At 39.8% G+C, this 18,095-nt stretch overlaps 4 protein-coding genes across 7 annotated transcripts in view; 2 read left to right on the plus strand and 2 right to left on the minus strand.

Annotated features, from left to right (window-relative positions):
- Positions 1-706: 706 nt before the first annotated feature.
- LOC117462057 (protein ABHD8-like) lies at positions 707-7,287 on the minus strand. 2 transcript variants are annotated; one of them, XM_034104120.2, is made up of 5 exons: positions 6,903-7,287; positions 3,606-4,435; positions 3,352-3,522; positions 2,967-3,183; positions 707-2,842 (listed from the first exon to the last, which is right to left on the minus strand). In XM_034104120.2, the coding sequence occupies exons 2-5, from the start codon at positions 4,424-4,426 to the stop codon at positions 2,642-2,644; spliced, it is 1,410 nt and encodes a 469-aa protein (XP_033960011.1). In that variant the 5' UTR covers positions 4,427-4,435; positions 6,903-7,287; the 3' UTR covers positions 707-2,641. The 2 variants fall into 2 exon arrangements, with proteins under 2 accessions (XP_033960011.1, XP_033960010.1); XM_034104119.2 differs by lacking the exon at positions 6,903-7,287 and adding an exon at positions 4,870-5,128.
- A 1,544-nt stretch (positions 7,288-8,831) lies between these two features.
- mrpl34 (mitochondrial ribosomal protein L34) lies at positions 8,832-10,203 on the plus strand. Its single transcript, XM_034104151.2, has 2 exons — positions 8,832-8,966; positions 9,489-10,203. The coding sequence occupies exons 1-2, from the start codon at positions 8,911-8,913 to the stop codon at positions 9,805-9,807; spliced, it is 375 nt and encodes a 124-aa protein (XP_033960042.1). The 5' UTR covers positions 8,832-8,910; the 3' UTR covers positions 9,808-10,203.
- Positions 10,204-11,037: 834 nt separating this feature from the next.
- LOC117462083 (DET1- and DDB1-associated protein 1-like) lies at positions 11,038-13,072 on the plus strand. 2 transcript variants are annotated; one of them, XM_034104152.2, is made up of 5 exons: positions 11,038-11,414; positions 11,638-11,718; positions 11,860-11,911; positions 12,179-12,240; positions 12,375-13,072. In XM_034104152.2, exons 1-5 carry the CDS (start codon positions 11,370-11,372, stop codon positions 12,477-12,479), a joined length of 345 nt encoding a protein of 114 aa, XP_033960043.1. In that variant the 5' UTR covers positions 11,038-11,369; the 3' UTR covers positions 12,480-13,072. The 2 variants fall into 2 exon arrangements, with proteins under 2 accessions (XP_033960043.1, XP_033960044.1); XM_034104153.2 differs by having other exon boundaries at positions 11,039-11,378.
- A 1,245-nt stretch (positions 13,073-14,317) lies between these two features.
- The window catches only part of ano8a (anoctamin 8a), a 39,487-nt gene continuing 35,709 nt past the window's right edge, over positions 14,318-18,095 (minus strand). The window contains exons 14-18 of one of the 2 annotated variants that reach the window (XM_034104091.2): positions 17,661-17,801; positions 17,365-17,556; positions 17,143-17,274; positions 16,263-16,373; positions 14,318-15,833 (exon numbers count right to left, since the gene is read on the minus strand). In XM_034104091.2, coding sequence (XP_033959982.1) covers positions 15,189-15,833; positions 16,263-16,373; positions 17,143-17,274; positions 17,365-17,556; positions 17,661-17,801 — 1,221 coding nt within the window. In that variant the 3' untranslated portion in view covers positions 14,318-15,188. Of the gene's footprint in view, positions 15,837-16,262; positions 16,374-17,142; positions 17,275-17,364; positions 17,557-17,660; positions 17,802-18,095 lie in introns of both variants that reach the window. The other variant, XM_034104090.2, reaches the window with a different exon arrangement.

Here is an 18,095-nt window from a genome sequence, read left to right on the forward strand (position 1 = left end):
ATTTTGGACAGTCGTTTTTTATTTTTCATTTTTATTTCATTTTTGAGTTGCCCGTTGCGCCTCAACATGTGGATGCGAATTGAAATCGTATTTTTGAATGTCAAAGTTAAATGACAGTATGTACGTTTGGAATTCAGTGCAATTATTTTCAATAAAAACAAAGTATAAAAAAACCAAACACAGGATGTCCAGGAACTTCAGAATTGATCTTTGATTGTTTTATTATTCATATTATTATATTCATCTTTGAACTCAGTCATCTATTCTTACTGATCAAATATAATCAGTTTGACATTTAATTTACTATCTCCGACATGAGCAGTAAAATAATAACCTTCTAAAAAAAATAGTAATAGACTTACTTATTTAAGATATAGTAAAGGTTTAAATTAAATCAATTAAAAATGTTGTCCAATTGTGCTTCAAACGTTCACATATGTTATGAGGATATGCAAATGAATTGCATTTGAAATATATTAATAGGCCTATATATAATCTGAAAGTACTGATGTGGTTTTGTCCTGTATCAATATGTAAACAATTTCAGTCCTCATATGAATATACTGTATATTTATATGATCAAATTGAAAAATATATGTTGTCTACCAAAAGGTCTACATAATTAATGTGTAAATTGCAATATCACTTACCGAGGTGCACCACACTATAATTGCAAAAGAACAAACTAACAAAATCAGCTGTGAACATCGTTTTTATTTCATGCCAGGAAAGGCACATTCATACACTGAATCCAACAGTTTTGATAGGGTATATATACTGTTATATGCATCTACATTCAGGCAGTGCATATATTATGATTCCCATGAATAAATGCAACAACAACATTAACACATCTTTGTTAACCACAAATAGATATAGCACATTTGAGCACTGACAATTTGTATATGCATACTTTCAGCATAAAAGGAAATACATGTGCACTCTGTCGTCCATACAGTTTTACTGACCTTTAACACCAAAAGGAGACATACAGTACATTGCATCAGCAGCACTTGTTGGTTTTTGGAAAGTTCATAGAGAATAAATGATGTTTATTTGAGATGTCAGTGCCAAGTCTGTTTATGTCCTCTCTAATTCTATATATGTTGTTCCTGTTGCATAAGACCAGTCATGTTGCATCAGCACTCTGTCAAAATGCATATTCAACAGACCAGCATGGTCTGTACAATTGTCCCTCTTTCTAAGGGAGTTTCACCTTTGGCTGACTCACATTTGATTTCAAGCTTTGGACACTCCACAGGTTTGCACATTTTCTTTTACTTGCACCTTACTGTGAGACAAAGTAGCCCCCATGAATGAATGTCTTTCTACGAGCATAATGTGATCTTTTTCTTTCTGTTTGACACATTTCGATAAATAAGATGGACTCCAGAGTTTTAGAGCAACACACTCAGCAGCTTAAAGCGGTCAATACAACCACAATTTGTTATGGCAGTTATTTAAAAAAAGGCAAAAAAATACTTACACATTGAAAGAACACTCAATTGATTAGAGAGAAGTGCACAGGGAACTTTTCAATATAAGAATATATTGCAACTGTTTGACACAATCTTGATACTTTTTCATATTCTGAACTCATGCAGGGCCTCTGTACTTTTTTATTATCCTTAGGATATGATATACTATTGCAGCCATAGCTGCTTGAATAAAGGAGAACTTTAGGGCATCCATTTTTGTTTATCTGTTTTGTAACCAGCTCAGATAAATCTCTCATTGCATATTACTTGATTTCCATGCAACTATGAATTCATGAGTTGGTTACATTGTGCTTAACATAGACACACATAGCTTTTTGAGTTAGATAAGAGTTCAATATATGGAAAATATATTGCTGTAATTTGAAAATAGATGAAGCATTTTTATAGACAATAACCGTGATTGAGTCTTAATGTTTGAGACTGTGAACACTGCACATGGTGTGGATGGGGTTATTAGGTGGCAGAAATGCAGCTGGACGATGGACTTTGTGTTCCCCCTTCTGGCAATATGTAACTTATGTATGAATGACAGTATATATTCAATGTTTTTATTATTCTGTAATAAACTATTATTGTTTTAAGCTGTCCTTCACTGTCATACTGGCACATCAGATCTGTAATTCCTCAACTCACCACAGTTTCTCAATGAAAGCATATATAAGTTTGATCCAATGATTAGTTAATAACCATTTTGTAAAGGTACATCAGAAGTTCTGCAGTACTATACAGAATATTTAAGGTGATGAAAATCACCACATCAACATTTCATGAATCTTATGCCTCTTGCATGTGGTAGGAGTCCGTTTTTCACCAGATATAGTTCATACTCAAATCACGAATGGACACAGTCCTCCAGGTATTGGGTCGTTTTGCAAACATGACGCAATGAAGCACAAATTGCAATTAAAGCGAAGCAAAAACTGACTGTGTTTCCATCCATTCCCCTTATCGTTATGTTTGTTCCATCGTTCCCTGGTCGGCAACATGCCAAAGTCCTGCTTAATCTTGGAGCACCAGTGGCCGTCCACATCCTGAAGATGAGGCCCTGTTTATATCAGCTCTCAGCCTGGGAGCAGCCTTAAGAACACATGCCGTAAAAGGCCTTCTGCTTGGTTCCGTAACAAAACTAGTCTCCCGGTTGGTTATTTGTCCACAGGCTTATGGATTTTCAGTGTATGGAGAGAGTCAGTGAGAGCCGTGTCTGTTTTGCTGCTGTCTTTCCTGAACATGTCAGGCTCCCATAGAAAGAACTCGTGGAGGAGGGTGTTGACGGTGTCAGGGCACTCCATCATGACCATGTGACTTCCCTCCTCGATGACTTTCAGGAATGCAAATAGAAGGATCTGGAAAGGCAGCCAAGATGATTACAAAACATTACAAACAGTATAACACTACAGTGCACATACAATTTACATTACATATCATAAGATAAAATAGCAAATATTCATATATGAAAACGTGTTTTACTTCTGCCATGCGCTGGTCCTCATCCATTGGCACAAACTTATCACACATGCCATGAACCAGAAGGATGGGCACAGTGAGCTCAGCATGGTAGACCTCATCCCCTTCAGGCCAGTACTGACCACTCATCATGGCCCGCAGCACAAACGGAGACACATTGAAGGCGTTGCCCTGCTTCAACAGCTGCTTTTCTTTGGCACCTTGGCGGGCAAACCCAGCTCTGAAGGTTAGAAAAAAGACAGGGAAGTTATATTTCAGGTTTTCCAATGTAATTGTTCAAGTGTTTTGGCATCAACAAGCCATGTTGTTCTGTCATCGGCAAGAGAATATCCTGTATCTGTCACTGTCTGTACTAGAGTAAATGTTGGCATGCAAATGCGTATCTTACTTGAGGAAGCTCCAGGCCAGACAGGGTGTCAGACAGTGCAGGACACAAGATGGCAGCTGGAAGATGGAGCAAAGGCTGGGCTCCAGAGCTGTGGGGCCGCCTCCATTGATCATCACCACCTTATGGACCAGATCAGGGTATTCGTGGGCCAGGAAGGTGCAAAATGACACTCTGGAAGAGATAAGTGTATAATCACTACTACATAAGTAAATGGTTCAATAAGGTTTATAATAAAGCATTTTACACATCCTCACCCATATGAGTGGCCAATGAGAATGTTGCGTTTACGAGCATATCTCTTAAAGATGGCACGAAGGTCCTCTGCAAGGGCGTAAAAAGTATAAGCCGCTGCAATATGCGGGGCAGTGCTGGCTCCATGCCCCGCCAGGTCAGGAGCAATGACCTCGTAGCCAAGCCGAGAGAAGAAGTCCAGTTGGCTGCCCCAAATGTCCAGAGAACCTCCCACGCCGTGCACGAAGAACAACGCTACGTCCGAGTGTGTTCCTTTGCAGCTGGAGATGACTCTCTTTGAGTCGATTTGCACAGTGCGCTTGGGCTTGCGGCGCCGGCGGCGAGGCGGTGGAGCAGGTTTATGTTCCCCAAGGGGTGAGGGAACCGGAGGAGGAGCAGAGTTGGGGTCTGGAGAAGAGGGCATTTCTTTGTAGTCTGCCAACTCCACCTCTACTGTGCTGCAAGGCTCCAGATCCCCATCCTGACACTGCAGGATCTCAGAGTGCAGAACATCGCCGAGATTCTCAATCACTAGCTGCCCGTTGCGGTAGACTGTGATCTTCCTCTTGCAGTGGACACTGCTGCCGGTATTGCTTTCGTTATCTTCCTCAAGAGAGCCTTCAACATCATCATCAGTTCCGTCTGTATTTCCTTTGCCTGTAACTTGATCCTCTGTTACCACGGGACGCTCTGGGATGATGTGCCTCACTCGCAGAACTCTCCCAGGTTTCACCTCCACAAACTCAAACCCATCAGAGGGTTCAGACGACTCCAGAGGCAAGACCAGACTGGCAGCCTTCCCAGTCAGACAGCAGAGAATCCCTTCAGTGATAGTGGTCAGCATAGTGCTTTCCTGCAGAAACAACGCACATAACAAAGCAGCTCAGCACTCAGATGCATAACAAAAACATGTGAATATGTAGATAATGTAGTACAACATGAAAGACCATTTTTGTGAAACGTTTTACCCTTCTCCAGTTTAAAAAACTAAAGTAATAGATTCAAACATAAACATGGTTTTAGGTTTATTTCCTGTTGCAGTATTTGCAAATGTCAACAGTTCAACGCAAATAAATTGGGTCCGAGCTTGATGTGAATCAAATTGGACCCAAGCTGTTGCCTAGCAACGCAGTTTCCATAGAACAGTCTGCTAACTCCTTTTATCAAACCACACACAGTGAAGAGAGAAGGCACCAGTTTCAACAGGCTCCAAACTGCTTTGCAAATTGAAAATACCATAGTTTGTGTAAAAGTGTAGCTAAAGCAGCGTTTTTAAGTTCGACTCACCTCGGTGGCAAAGCAGCTTAACATTTAGGATCTCCAAGTTCATAAACAGGGAAGAAAAAAAAACATGCTTTTGCTGGGCTGTACTACAGTTTCAATGTCAGTGACAACCGGCAATTGACATGCTGACCTAGACGTTTGCTATAAATAACCCTTCCTTTTTGCATGGTCCAGAGTATAAATAGAACATGACAGTCATATGGCATGTCTGTGTACATGAATGGTATGTCTCATAACAGTATGATTGCTGTGTTCCGAGCTATACTGATACCAATAGAGATAGGGAACATTTAAAAAAGGGAAGAACATCATTATGCATAGGTCCAGTCACAGTTATTTTGGCAGTTGTGTAAATTAAGCATCATTAGTCCTAACTTTGTATGCACACGCAGGTTGGTTATCTCTAGGACACAGAATGACAAGGCTTTATTATTTCCTGTTTACAGACACAGAGTGCATTATTACTGCTTATACGTAGGGCGGATTTCCCTGCATACAGTATACTATTACATGACATGTAATTTAGATTATGGCTTCAATCATGCTGCCTAAGTAATATTGGCTTATCAATAAGTAAGCACATCTTGAGATAAAAATTAAACAAACGGATGACTATAAATTCTCTTTAACATATAGTCAGAACTGTTCCACATTGAAATTCAATTTGTTGTTTTTTTGGTAAAGACTTTCTCCTGATTAAAGTCATATAAACTGTAAACATTGACACAATTGTATCTCATACTGCTTATCCCGTTTAGATGCAGATTGTCATTCTGCATATCCTATTTAAAGAACATCACTGTAATAGTTCACCATACGTCGTACATTTGTTAACGTTTATTGGTTAAAGCTTTACCAACCTCTAGATTACGGTAAATGAATTAAACAGACTTTTAATACATGGTGCTTCAGAGGGCTGGCTCTACAGTGAAATAAAAAAAACACGCACAGGAGAGTAGACATGTGCGTGTGTCGGTGTGTGGTGTTGTTGCTGGTGGCAGAATGGTCTGAAGGTCAGTGGATAAAGTGCTATCCAGTTACACCCTGGAGCCAAGTGAATGTAGACTGAGACAGAGGCCCGCCTTTCCACAAAAATCCAAATGGATCATCAATGTCAACACTGCAGTGTGTTCTGCTTGTCCTCCATACATACAGTCATCTATCTCTATAGATTTATACGTGATGGACCTTACATTTGTAAGCCATTCTGTCATTTTATCATGAACAAATCAGTTGTGCAGCAGCTACAAGTGGTAATGAGGGAAAGGTGTATTTATTGACAACATAGCAGGATATTACATAACCATGTTTAGCACTTTGAATGACCCTGATGCAATGCCACAATACCTCATTACCACAAAATTAACTACACGATTAACTACCCTGTTATTTAAATCAGGGATTGTCCTCTTCACCTACTAATGTATGGTCAACCTGGATTTGAATCTGTGTGAGAGAAATTATTTTAGATCCACAAACCTTAAAGTCAAACAGGCTGAAGGTTACTCATGCATCATGTATAACATGTTTGCCTGCAGTGCAGAATATTAAGGTTGACATGTCTGCTAAGTCTTAGAGTAACACAGTGTGCTACTCTATATTTCTAACACACATAGCTGCAGTGTTGAAAATGCTTATATCAGAAAATAATAATTCATTGTCACCTATTTTCAGTTAATAATGCTAAATGCAAGATAATATTCTACAAGCATTTGACTCCCCAACAATGTAGCCATAAACAGCAGTATTGTTAGTGGTCTATGTGTCTGAATAGAATGAAAATGCCCAGTGAAGGGCATTTTGAGTGTTATGTATAGGCCAATTAAAATCATCACATCACAAATTAAAACAAATATTATAAATCCGTGGCAGTCTGGTGTGGAGTGCTATAATTGCATATGATATAGATCTGTTATTTTTGCTCAGTCAAGGAACAAATGCATGCAGACATTGTGCGGATGTTTATGAATGCTGAACGATGCACAATAAACATTCGCTCATTAAATACATAATGCAATAACAAATCAATTCCTTACCTGCAGAATTAGAGATGATTAAGGGTGAATATAAATCTGCACCAAAAGATGAAGGGTCGACGAAGCTGAAGAGGGAAAACGTTGCATTTGGTGTAACAATTTGTCTACACTAAAGATGCTGCAAAACAGTAATCACTTCTTATTGGCTTCATTGGGCTGCTGTCACTGAACACGGAGGAGATTGAGCATGCATCCATAAGAGTGTGGCAATTGCATGTCAATACGACATCCATAACGATAACAACCAATGTTTTGTTTCCTCTCCCTCAGCATCCACTGCGCATTCAGACCCTACCCAACCCTGTTGCCCTGTATCCGCAGCAGCAACAGCAGTGTTCGGCATTTTTTTCTCCTGAGTAGCAGGGAGCAGGGCGAATAGAAGACAGCTGATCACAGAGAGGAGGCCAATGGGAAAGGCTTGTTTCCTTGTTGCCAAGGCTGAGAGAGTAGCAAAATGCGTGCGTGTGCGCGCGTGCTTTCAGTCAGGGAGAGCGACAGGAATGATCAAAAATGATTGTCCAGCTGTCGTAATGGGCCAACACATGGTCATGATCAGGCCTGCACGTGTGATGTTACAATTTCAAATTCTTCACCAGGGTTTAAATCATCTCTACCGCATTTTCCTAAACCTACACCTGAAATATGTTTTGCCAGGTGCTGCGTCACTGAAGGGAGAAATTACCTTTAATTTTAACCAATAACATTATGATGAGCTGTGTTGCTGTTACCCTTGGACTCACATCAACACATCGGTGCTACAGTGCCCGGACAGTGCGGTGCCTGTCACGGAATGGCCAGCAGTGACGTTTATGGGGAGAGCCTGAGCCCACAACTGCTTTCTGTCATTGTTTGGCAGCCGATGTAAATAACAAAGTGCTTTATGTTTATAGATATCAGTATCACACATTGATGTTTTAATAAAATGGTTCTGAAATCAATGAGGTCAATAAACATGCCATGATAGCCAATAGAGAATTTTGTTTTAACATATCAGCTCACAAACAACATTGTAAGGAAGGGAATTTTCCTTATTGACACCAAGTGGCACTCAAATGACAACTCTTGTAAAAATAATGCACACAATAAAACAATAACTTAAAGTATTTTCTGTGATTTTGACAACATCATATGTATTTACATGTATGTCTACATGTAGACAACCTCATCATTGTTATATAGAATACATTGTAATATGTGTTTGAATGACAGGAGTGCTTGAATGACCCCTAATTTGGTGGAAATTGGTGACATATTGTTTTATGATTCAAATTCTACATTATTCCTAAATTACTTTAATTTGTGGTTTTATGATATTAGCTGCCAGACTGGCAAAGCTTTAATTTAGCACTGGACTACTGTTACACTAACGTGTACATGCTTGATATGTAATTAGTGCGAAATAACGTTGAAAATAGCCTAATTTTGGATGAACAAAAGTTAAAAGTAGATTAATAATGTCATTTTTACATTACTTGAGTGAGCAGGTTAAGTAAAGTGTTGGGCAGCAGTGCACTGATTTGTGAAAACTGCACTTGTGAACAATGTGAAGAGAGGGTTATTTTAGTTCTCTCCACAGGGTTGTGCAGTAGTGTACTGTGACTGTGAACCATGGTTGTGAATCGTACATTGATGTGCATAATTACCCCGAGGTAAAACTTCTCAGGCATCGAGTCATCTCAGTCTGTATACAAATGCCATTGCTTACCTTGTTTCGTGTCCCTCATTTGGCAGATGCTAAGCTCAAATCATACCTGTCAGACTTAGATTCATTAATTTTGCCAATACACCTTTTTCTGGCACTGAAACACTGTGGCGTTGGCCGGTAAAGTTGGTAAACTTCTTGTGAGTTTGACCTGACAAACATTACTCGGGGCATTAAACAATATCTTCAGCAACAAGCCTTCTCATTGGCTGAAAGGTATTAACCAATCGTGTTGCTTTATATACGCAGGCAGACCTGTGACATTCACTGTTCTCATGTCTGTGTCAACTGTGTAGCTATCTAAAAATGAACATTATACGGTCATCTATTTCCCGACTGCGTGGGATAAACAATTTCACCAGGTAACAAAGTCTACGTATGGCTATGTTCGACAAACGGCAAAAGCTTGTCTAGCTAGCTTAGCAGTGTGTTAGCAGCGTGGCTAGTTAAGGATGCAGGTAGCCAGCTAGCTACTGATTGAAGAATATATTTAGTAAGGTGAAGGCTATTTCAATTATAGCTCAATTATAGCTAATTAACATATCATTAATGACTTTTGATTTACATCTGTATGTAGTGTTTACTCGTATTATTCCAGTAGCAGTAACAGTTACAGTTCTGATGTGTTTTCAATGTGTTATTTAATTATTGTGTAAACAGTTGACACGAATGCTTTGGATCCGTGCATGAGAACAAATATAAAAAGCAGCACTCTAGATTATACAACGAACTTGGTAATAAAGAATCAGAATGAGAATCAGTTTTAATACCAAGTAGGTTTACACATATGAGGAATTTGCTTTGGTATAAGTGGTGCATGCAGAGACACAGGAAGAACAATACAAAATGATTTGTTTATAACATGTGTAAACATTTGTCCACAGCATCCCTGCAGGAAACCTTGCAATACCTGGCAACTCTCGCCTTAGACTATTCAGCAGCTGGATGGTGCCCACAGCAGCTGCAAGACCTACTATTTCCAGATGTGGGCTGCTTTCTTCACAAGCTGAGGGTTCAGGAGTGTTCCAACAGCTTCCATGGCAATACCAGCAGATTCGGACAAAGAAGAGAGGTACAGAGTATCAGCCCAAGAACATCAAACGCAAGAGGACCCACGGCTGGATCAAGAGGATCAGCACACAAAGCGGCATCGAGGTGATTCTGAGGCGCATGTTGAAGGGGCGGAAGTCACTCACACACTGAAGGACCTTGTCGGAAAACCTGCCAGTCTTTGAGAAACAGACATTGGTTCAGAAAAGTTGCCATTGCTCAGGGTGCTCAGCAAAGACCCTGTGTAATGGTGATACTGGGTGTGGTGTGGGTTGGGTTTTACTTTTTTGCACTCCATTAATCATGGGTGGGGAGTAAAAGCTGGCCTTTGACAAATAATTTGCATTTGGTCAAAAGAAGACTGGTAGTTTCACCCAGTCTTTTTTATCCATAAAGTTGTGTTTGTTACCATTAAATGTTATCAGATGTTTGTTTTTTTGCTTGTGTGAAGTTATTGGAAGACAAAATGATCAAGGTCATCTTTTTTCCACTACTGAAAACCAAATTCTTGTTTAATATGAAATAAAAACTACCCCTGAAGAATTTAAATGCATTTGTATGTTATTGAAAAATAAATACTTCACAAAGATTTTTTTTTTTTTTTAAACTTCCACGTTTGCTGCCATCAATTGTTTGTATACACATTGTAGGTTAATTAACTATAAAAATCAAGCTAAGTGCTTTCAATTTTAGAACGAGTGTCCTTTTGGCTCATCAGGCAGTGTGACCCAGAATACCATTAGTGGTGTTTCATTTTCGAGGCAAAAGAGTTGAAAGTCAGACAAGTAGAGAACATGGAGGCATTAATTAATAATGCAATATGCCAGAAATATTTGACATATATAGGAATTTTGGGAAAGTTGCTATTAATAATTGTAGCACATTCATTTTACAGCTAATGGCATGCATAGATTTAAAGTACTAATATTAGTTTACTAATTACTGCATTGTATATGAACACTCATAACTAAAATAAGCAGATATTGATATAAGGTGTAATTTAATGACGAAACTGTTTAGTAATGCACCATGATGACTAGACTGGGTGAAGTTTAATATCAATAATTTAGAGTTTAACAGTGGGTTTGCTGTGCTGTTGTTAAGCCTTATACATCAATTCAGTATTTTGACCTACCTACGGTCACCTATCATAACTCAACCCCTAAACGCAAGCAGCAATAAGCAGAGAGATGCATAAATACATAATGTGGATAAGGGAGGACCATCGGGAGGACATGCTTTAAAAAGTGCTTGTGTTGTTTTCATCTGAGTTTCAGAGCACAGGCCCCTTCGCATTGGGAGATTGGGCTGTTACATAATCACTGTCTAGCCAATCAGCGCGTTGCCTTTTCCGTCGTCGTCACGCTTCAACCAATGCAGTGCGTTAATTTTCAGAACGTAACCGCCCCGAACAGACGGACAAGAAAAATGGAGTTGTGAACAAGTAGCAAGTTAGCACTCAAAGGACGTACAGTTTCAGTTTTTATGTAATTACATTTACATGAGTGGAAGTTTCCGAATGAATAAGGTGGCATGATGCTATCACATCATAGTCATACGTAGTTTATGTTTTCCAGCAGTCGTAGGAAGCTGTCCGACGGGTAAACAAACCGGATCTTGGCCACGACAAAGGCAACAAGGCTTAGTAGCTAGCTAGCTAAAACAGTAGCATCTGATCGTTTTCTCTTCAAGCAAGGAGCGTGACTCGGACAGAAATGGAGAAGGTAGATTCACAGCATGTTCTTTGTCTAATTATTGAGGTAAATGTATAACATAATTGGTTGTTATCGACTTAGATAGACTAATGCGTAACGCTATGAGGTAGTAAACAGACCGTAGTGTAAATGCATTCTATGTCACTGAGTACCATATCAATGCCCATTTATTGAGTCAAATGTCAGAAGTACTTTTCTACTAACCAGTTGTGGATATGGTAGATGTCTAACAAGGGATATTGTTCACATTTGTCTCCTCCGCTCACAGTCTGATTTTCTGAAAGGACTACCGGTCTACAACAAAAGCAACTTCAGTAGGTTCCATGCAGACTCAGTATGTAAAGCATCAGTAAGTGATCTCCTTTGTTCTCAAAATGATTAAATCACGTTGTCAGTGTTATTCGGGTGTTTAAAGAAATAGTGTTACATGGTAGTACTTCTTTTTGTTTTAGGTAATTCTAACCTGACATGAATATAATTTTTGTTTTAGAACCGACGACCTTCTGTGTATCTTCCAACCCGGGAGTACCCATCAGAGCAGAGTAAGTGTTTTAAAGAGCAGTCAGAACTACAGCCCACTTTCTATCACATTTGATCAAATATGTCGGTTACATCTGTATAACCAATATTATACCCTAAGACCACATCACAACTTTTCTTTTCTTTTGCTTAGCAATGTTCTTATTTTCTGTTTCGAAATCGCCTACAGTAAACACTCTGTATTAGAACAGCTGATTTCAACAGCTCTATTACTTTTCTAGACCCTTTTAACCTTCGAATGATTTAATCAGTGTTTTTTTGCTCCTCAGTCATCGTCACAGAGAAGACAAACATCCTATTGCGATATCTTCATCAACAGTGGGACAAAAAGGTAAACCGTTATCAAAGAGAGTAGAAGGAATCTAGAAGAGAGTTGATGCTAATTGTATTGTTTTATGACAGAAGTGATCATGTGTTTTGCTACTTCTGGTTTATTGAATTTTGTTTTCCTTCTTACTTTATCAGAATTCAGGAAAAAAGCGAGAGCAGGAGCAAGGCGAGGGGGAGAACATGGCGCCTCCACGGAAAATAGCCAGAACAGACAATCGGGAGCTGAATGAGGATTCGTGAATTGCTTCGCTGATGATGCACGCCCAGCAGAGACTGAACTAAACAAAATGCACACGCAGATGCAGAATACATGTTTGCAAACCAAGGCGCTGAAAGTGAAGCACACGACAATTCATACATTGCAGAACACAGCCGGCATAACAAGAATCCCAAAGTAACATTGATCCTAATGTTTGCATATGACTTCAAGTTTCCTCTTTAACCAAAAACCCTTTCCCTCCTTTATTTAGACACAGTATGTTCTTTTTTCCAACACACCTCTGCCTCAGATTTCACTCTTTGTAGTTTAAAATGAACATACATCTACCTCCTTCTTTAGCCCCTCTGTTTTCCTTCACCCAAAGCTCACAGTTTTCTTATCAATATGGAGCGCTCTGCTGCTCTTAAGGGGTTTACAGTTGTAGTTATTTATACCATCTCTGATACATGTGCATTTCACTTAAATAAGTGGTTCGATTGCATGCCATGTTCTTTGGCTCCTACTCCATAAGGACATAACGGCAGTGGTCCATAATGCTATTATAGACCACTCATCTATGTGATTACTGTCACTAGAATAACTGAAAATAAAACTGCATTGTGTTTGTTGATTAGATTGAATAATAATCAATTCAGGGTTTGTTATGGTCGGTTGCAGAATAAGAAGAGTGCTGAAAGAAATGTTCTTGCGTTTTCTCCCATTGGATAATGATTATTGCCTTAATTGAAAGTGAGTGTGTTTTCACTTCCCTGTGGTTTACGTTGTTTCAGGTAAAGAAATGAACCACTGTTGAGTTGAAAGGATAGCGAGTAAAGCCAATCATATCTCACTAGAGGATGCATCTTTATACAGTGTGACCTTGAGAATTGTCTAGCCATATTCTAAATGTGATGCTCCGTAGCTTGAGATACTACTTTGTTAGCAGTGCTTGAAATTGCGAGGGTAGCAAAGTATTTGATGGATTAGCTGATGACTACAGGTATGCTTCAACTTAGAAATGAGCTGCACTGCTTTAAGGCTTCTTGTAAGGACAGCTGTCGGTCCTTGTTGTAAATGTTCCATTCTCATTTGCTAAGTAGGTTTGAGTGATATTAAGGAAAATGGATCTTAAAGATTTTGACCGCAGGGCTAAATAATCAGTGTTTTGTTTGCTGCCCATGAATCAAGTGAAGCTCATTAGAATTGGTCTTTGGTAAACATTGTGTTTGTCATGTATATTTGTATAGTATGTATATTGTGACCCTTCAACCCTTTTATCAGGTAACAAGACGACTCATTCTGATTTAGTCTCCCCAGGTTAGCCATACTGTTATTTCATTATATCTAGCTAATTTGTTCTTATACATTGGAGGAATACAAGCCAGATTTTAATCAATACAAACAAAAGCATTTTGCTAAATTTGATTTGCACTTTTAAAGAGCTCACTATTAATATCACTGCTGAAAATGGTTTGACATGAACGATAGCGTTTGGAACAACTTACAGGTTAGTCCATAAATGTAAATGTTTTCTCTGGTTACATTTTGCTGTTCAAACATGACAGTATATATGTGCGTTCTGGCTGCTTATATAGTAGAATACACACTGCAACTATGACTTCAAACAGGAGACGGTTTTATTGTCCTGTCTCTTCTTAGGAGAGTGTGCTAATTCTACTTTTGTGAAACGGTTTGTTTTCCATCGCCTGATTAAGTTCAGAATGTGTTTAATGTTAAATGGTTTGCTTTGAGTTAACTGTATAAATGTATTGCTGTCTATCTCAGGTTTCATTTTTTAAAAGATCACAGTATGACATACAGTCCTTAAGCTCTTAGTAAACAGCAACTTTTTATTTTTTCGGTGTAACAGGAAAATCACCTTTCAGCATTTATTTGTAGGTGGAAAAACTGTAGTTTTCAATTCCATTGAAATCCCTGGAAAATATATCCTTCTTAAGTGTGTGTCGATATAAGAGTGTATGTTCTGATTTCAGTTTTATCATTTTCCCCAACAATTTAGTTTACATAAATTTGTCCCTCCAGGAAACACCTACACCCAGTGATTATATTTCACCGTTAACAAAATCAGCCAATGCTATATCTCTCGATGGATGTTTATTAAAGTGACATTTATTTGCATCAAAGAAGTAAATTCGCTAATTCATGTAGTAAAATAATTCATAGAAAATCAAAGTTAAGAAAAATAGAATATATTTTTCATGGTCACAGTGAATATAATCTGACCTATTGCGGAAGAATCTGATGGCTTGGAAAGTGCTTCACAACTGAAAAGACATGATGGAGGTATAACGCATGCAGAACATGCATTCAGTACTGGCATCAGGATGAGGAACACACCTGGGATGGGAAGCTGCTGTTATTGTCCTTTGACAAATGGCTCATTCATGATCAGGTCCTGATTCATAAAAAAGATCATTTACATTATCGGTTCTGGTGCTGATGAAAACCAGGCAGTCATGCATTATTTTACCTTTCAGTTAAGGTCTCTACATCTCTGTTCAGAGGGTTACACTTACTGTACATATCTTACATGGAAGCTAGTTAATAAAGTGGTAATAAATACAGTATAATACTTTGTGCAAAGTAAGTTGCATCAAGAGTGAAGTTGGCTGACCTTACATGTGGTCCTTTTGAGTAATGTGTTCTCCTACGGTACCGGTGTGTCCTTGAATGTAGCATTTGTGCACTGCTCTCGTTTCATAACATTACACTGGTACAGTGAACATCTATTAGCTCTTTGAGTTATCTGAATCAGTCAATTGTCTTGAGTCTCCTTTATCGGACTCATTGGAGGGGAGTTCCTCCAGGCTTGAGTTTAAGTCGCCCCTGCTGGGCTGAGCGTTAGCACGTTGGGGCGGTGCTTGTGTCCCGTTCACACACACCACAGTCCCCTCTGATTTGCTGAAACTGAACAGCTTCCCAGGACTGAATGTCCTATTGGGCGACTGTGACCTCTCGGGGCCAGTGGAGGGCGAGGCCGAGGTCCCCGTGGAGCCCTGCGCCCCGGCGGCCACTGCTGGCTCTTTTTTCACCTCGGGCGACTTCAAGAACTTCAGAAACCCTGGGAGCTTGGCCTCTCCTCCCGTTGGGGACTGGGCTGGGGAGCGTGAGGTACCGGAGGAGAACTTCCCCTGGAGAGGGATGATCTGCTTCAGCTTCATCACGTTGTTGTTCCCCAGGAGAGAGCTGGGTCTCTTGGGCTTGTCCCCTGCCTTGCCCCCCGATGCCTTGTCGTGGTGGTGCTGGTGCTGGGCGTCGGCCCTGTGCTCGCTCTCCTGCCGGGCCTCCGCCTGCTGCTCCGCCTGGCGCTGGAGCTCCTCCTCCCGCCGGCGTCTCAGCTGATGTTGGAAGTGCTGCTGGGCCTGCTGTTCATGCTTCTGATGGAGAGGTGTGTTAAAATGAAGACACAATAGGAGAAGGAGTCACAGGACAAGGAAGACACGGTGATAGAGACGATAACACTGTATGAGTGATGCTGATAGTAAACTGCCATTTCTCCTTTTGCATCTTCAGTTCACAACAAGAAGTTATCATCCTATCCAGTAGAAGGCTCACATAAACAAGCCTGTTTACAATAAATGTGTATTTCTAGCTTGACAAGACTTATCTGAGACACCATCAGGACACGTGCTACTTATGTGATACATAATACAATACAGATAAACACATAGTTATTTCTCCTGGGAAGTCATAAAGAGCTGCAACAGTCAGACCAAGGAACACAAAGGGGTACGTTTGTTGAAATACGATTCCAGCAAGCCTTAGTTTGGCCGACGGTCTTTCAAGTTATGACACAACCATACCTTGAAGGCTTCCCTTCGTCGGTACTCTAGCTTGGCCATCTCTTCTGCTACCCAGCCAGGGATATCAGGGATGGCAACATGGATGATGTACTTTAGGAGGATTGCAAAGTGCTGTAAACCACCGAGACCACAAAGGGACAGGCTCAACACACAGGTACATCAAGGAACATTCACATTATGTTTCTCAAGCCCTATTCGCACAGGTGCAGTTCTACCAGGGGACATCTGTGTTCGGGTGCAACGCATTCATGCGGGATGTACTAAGTCAGAATATTACTTGGATTTACTGACATTATACCAAGGACACAATATCAAGGCTCTGTGTAACACCTGCTTATAATAGAAATAACAATATTATTTTAATATTTATATTCTAAGTATTATATTAAAGGCCTATCTAAGTTTTTATAATAATTACCACATACCTCTTGCTCCGGTGCTATTGGGTCTCTATGCTAGATGTGTCCTCTTGATTACGCACCAAAAATGCTGTCAAAACTTAACTTGTAATTTTATAATATTGTATTTAATGATATTAAATTATTGACCAGAAACCAAGGTCCAGATATACCAAAAGATTGAAATGAAAGACTACATCCAAAATTAGCGGTCCCCCGATAACATTAGTCTGGTGTGAATAGGGCTTTATTCTGTTTGTTTTATTTTCTTACATACCAAACAGCACATCTCAGAGACACAACAAAACCTCTTGTGAGGTCAGATATATAAAATATTTTGACGGTTTTACAAAACCACAACAAAAAACAGCAGGCCATGCACATTTGTATTTATTGTGTAGTAATACAAAGTTTGCTACTGGGGAACAAAAGTACATTCTCTTAAAACTACAGACTATAGACAGTACAAGTAGAGTGCGTACCTCCAGTAGTACGATGGAGATGATGGTCATCTCAGGACTCAACCAGGGGAACAGACGCTGCAGCTGCCCACACTGACCAATCAGGTAACAGTTCACTATAATAGCTATCAAGCCCATGGCCTCCATTGCAGTCTGATGTTGAGAGAAAGAGAAATGTGCACAGGCTATCAGATGCAGCCTGGAGGGCGTTTGTGACATTTACCCAGAGCGAAGCACACTGACCTGCCACTGTCCGATGTTCTCCACCCGCTGTCCAAAGGGCCTCTGCAGGCCGGTGCAGAGCTTCAGGGCGTCGCTGCGGATCTCGATGATGTTGTTGATAAGAGCACACATGGCCGCCAGTGGAAACGCAGAGGAGAAGAGCACCACGTAGCCAAACTGGATGAACATTTCTTGGTAGTCCAGAAGCGTGTCCTTGTTGGGTCAAACATCATAAAACAATGGCATAGTTTTCACCGGCAAATTCAAAATAGTCGTTTTTGTATGATAGAAGAAAAAATGAACATCAAAAGATCTACCTCATATGTCTGCATACAGCTCTCAATCTCAGCCTGAGTGAGAGTGACCGTTTTGGGTTCCTCTGGTGGATCGATCCATGACTTCTTATTCTCTTTCGCCTCACTCGCGTTCTTTCTTCTCTGACAGAAAGACTGCGATTCCTTTGGAGAGGACATAGTAGCATAATCCTTGGTCTACAATATTTCTAGCAAGTGACAATAATGACAATTACATTTCTGCAGCTTTGGAATGGATAGTTTCATTTTCATCAGTCTACAAAGATGAATGACATCTATGTATCGAGATCTGATATAACTTAAAGAAGCCCTGCTATGCTAATCTTGTTTTTCCACTTTTCTGTAGTGTGTTCTATGCCGTCAATTCCACACGGCTGGTTCAAATAAATTATATAATAACACTATCAACAAAGGATTATAATATACAAATATATCAAA

Source organism: Pseudochaenichthys georgianus, chromosome 17, assembly GCF_902827115.2.
Source record: "Pseudochaenichthys georgianus chromosome 17, fPseGeo1.2, whole genome shotgun sequence".
NCBI classification, from domain to species: Eukaryota; Metazoa; Chordata; class Actinopteri; order Perciformes; family Channichthyidae; genus Pseudochaenichthys; species Pseudochaenichthys georgianus.

Excerpts from the sequence above, each read along its gene's own strand:
- mrpl34 (XM_034104151.2), top strand. The coding sequence starts at position 8,911 with ATGAACATTATACGGTCATCTATTTCCCGACTGCGTGGGATAAACAAT. Across the intron at positions 8,967-9,488 it reads GGGATAAACAATTTCACCAG|CATCCCTGCAGGAAACCTTG; the intron begins GTAACAAAGTCT and ends ATTTGTCCACAG.
- LOC117462083 (XM_034104152.2), top strand. The coding sequence starts at position 11,370 with ATGGAGAAGGTAGATTCACAGCATGTTCTTTGTCTAATTATTGAG. Across the intron at positions 11,719-11,859 it reads ACTCAGTATGTAAAGCATCA|AACCGACGACCTTCTGTGTA; the intron begins GTAAGTGATCTC and ends TTTTTGTTTTAG. Across the intron at positions 11,912-12,178 it reads GGAGTACCCATCAGAGCAGA|TCATCGTCACAGAGAAGACA; the intron begins GTAAGTGTTTTA and ends TTTGCTCCTCAG.
- LOC117462057 (XM_034104119.2), bottom strand. The coding sequence starts at position 4,893 with ATGTTAAGCTGCTTTGCCACCGAG. Across the intron at positions 4,436-4,869 it reads TAAGCTGCTTTGCCACCGAG|GAAAGCACTATGCTGACCAC; the intron begins GTGAGTCGAACT and ends TTGTTTCTGCAG. Across the intron at positions 3,184-3,351 it reads CTGGCCTGGAGCTTCCTCAA|AGCTGGGTTTGCCCGCCAAG; the intron begins GTAAGATACGCA and ends TCTAACCTTCAG.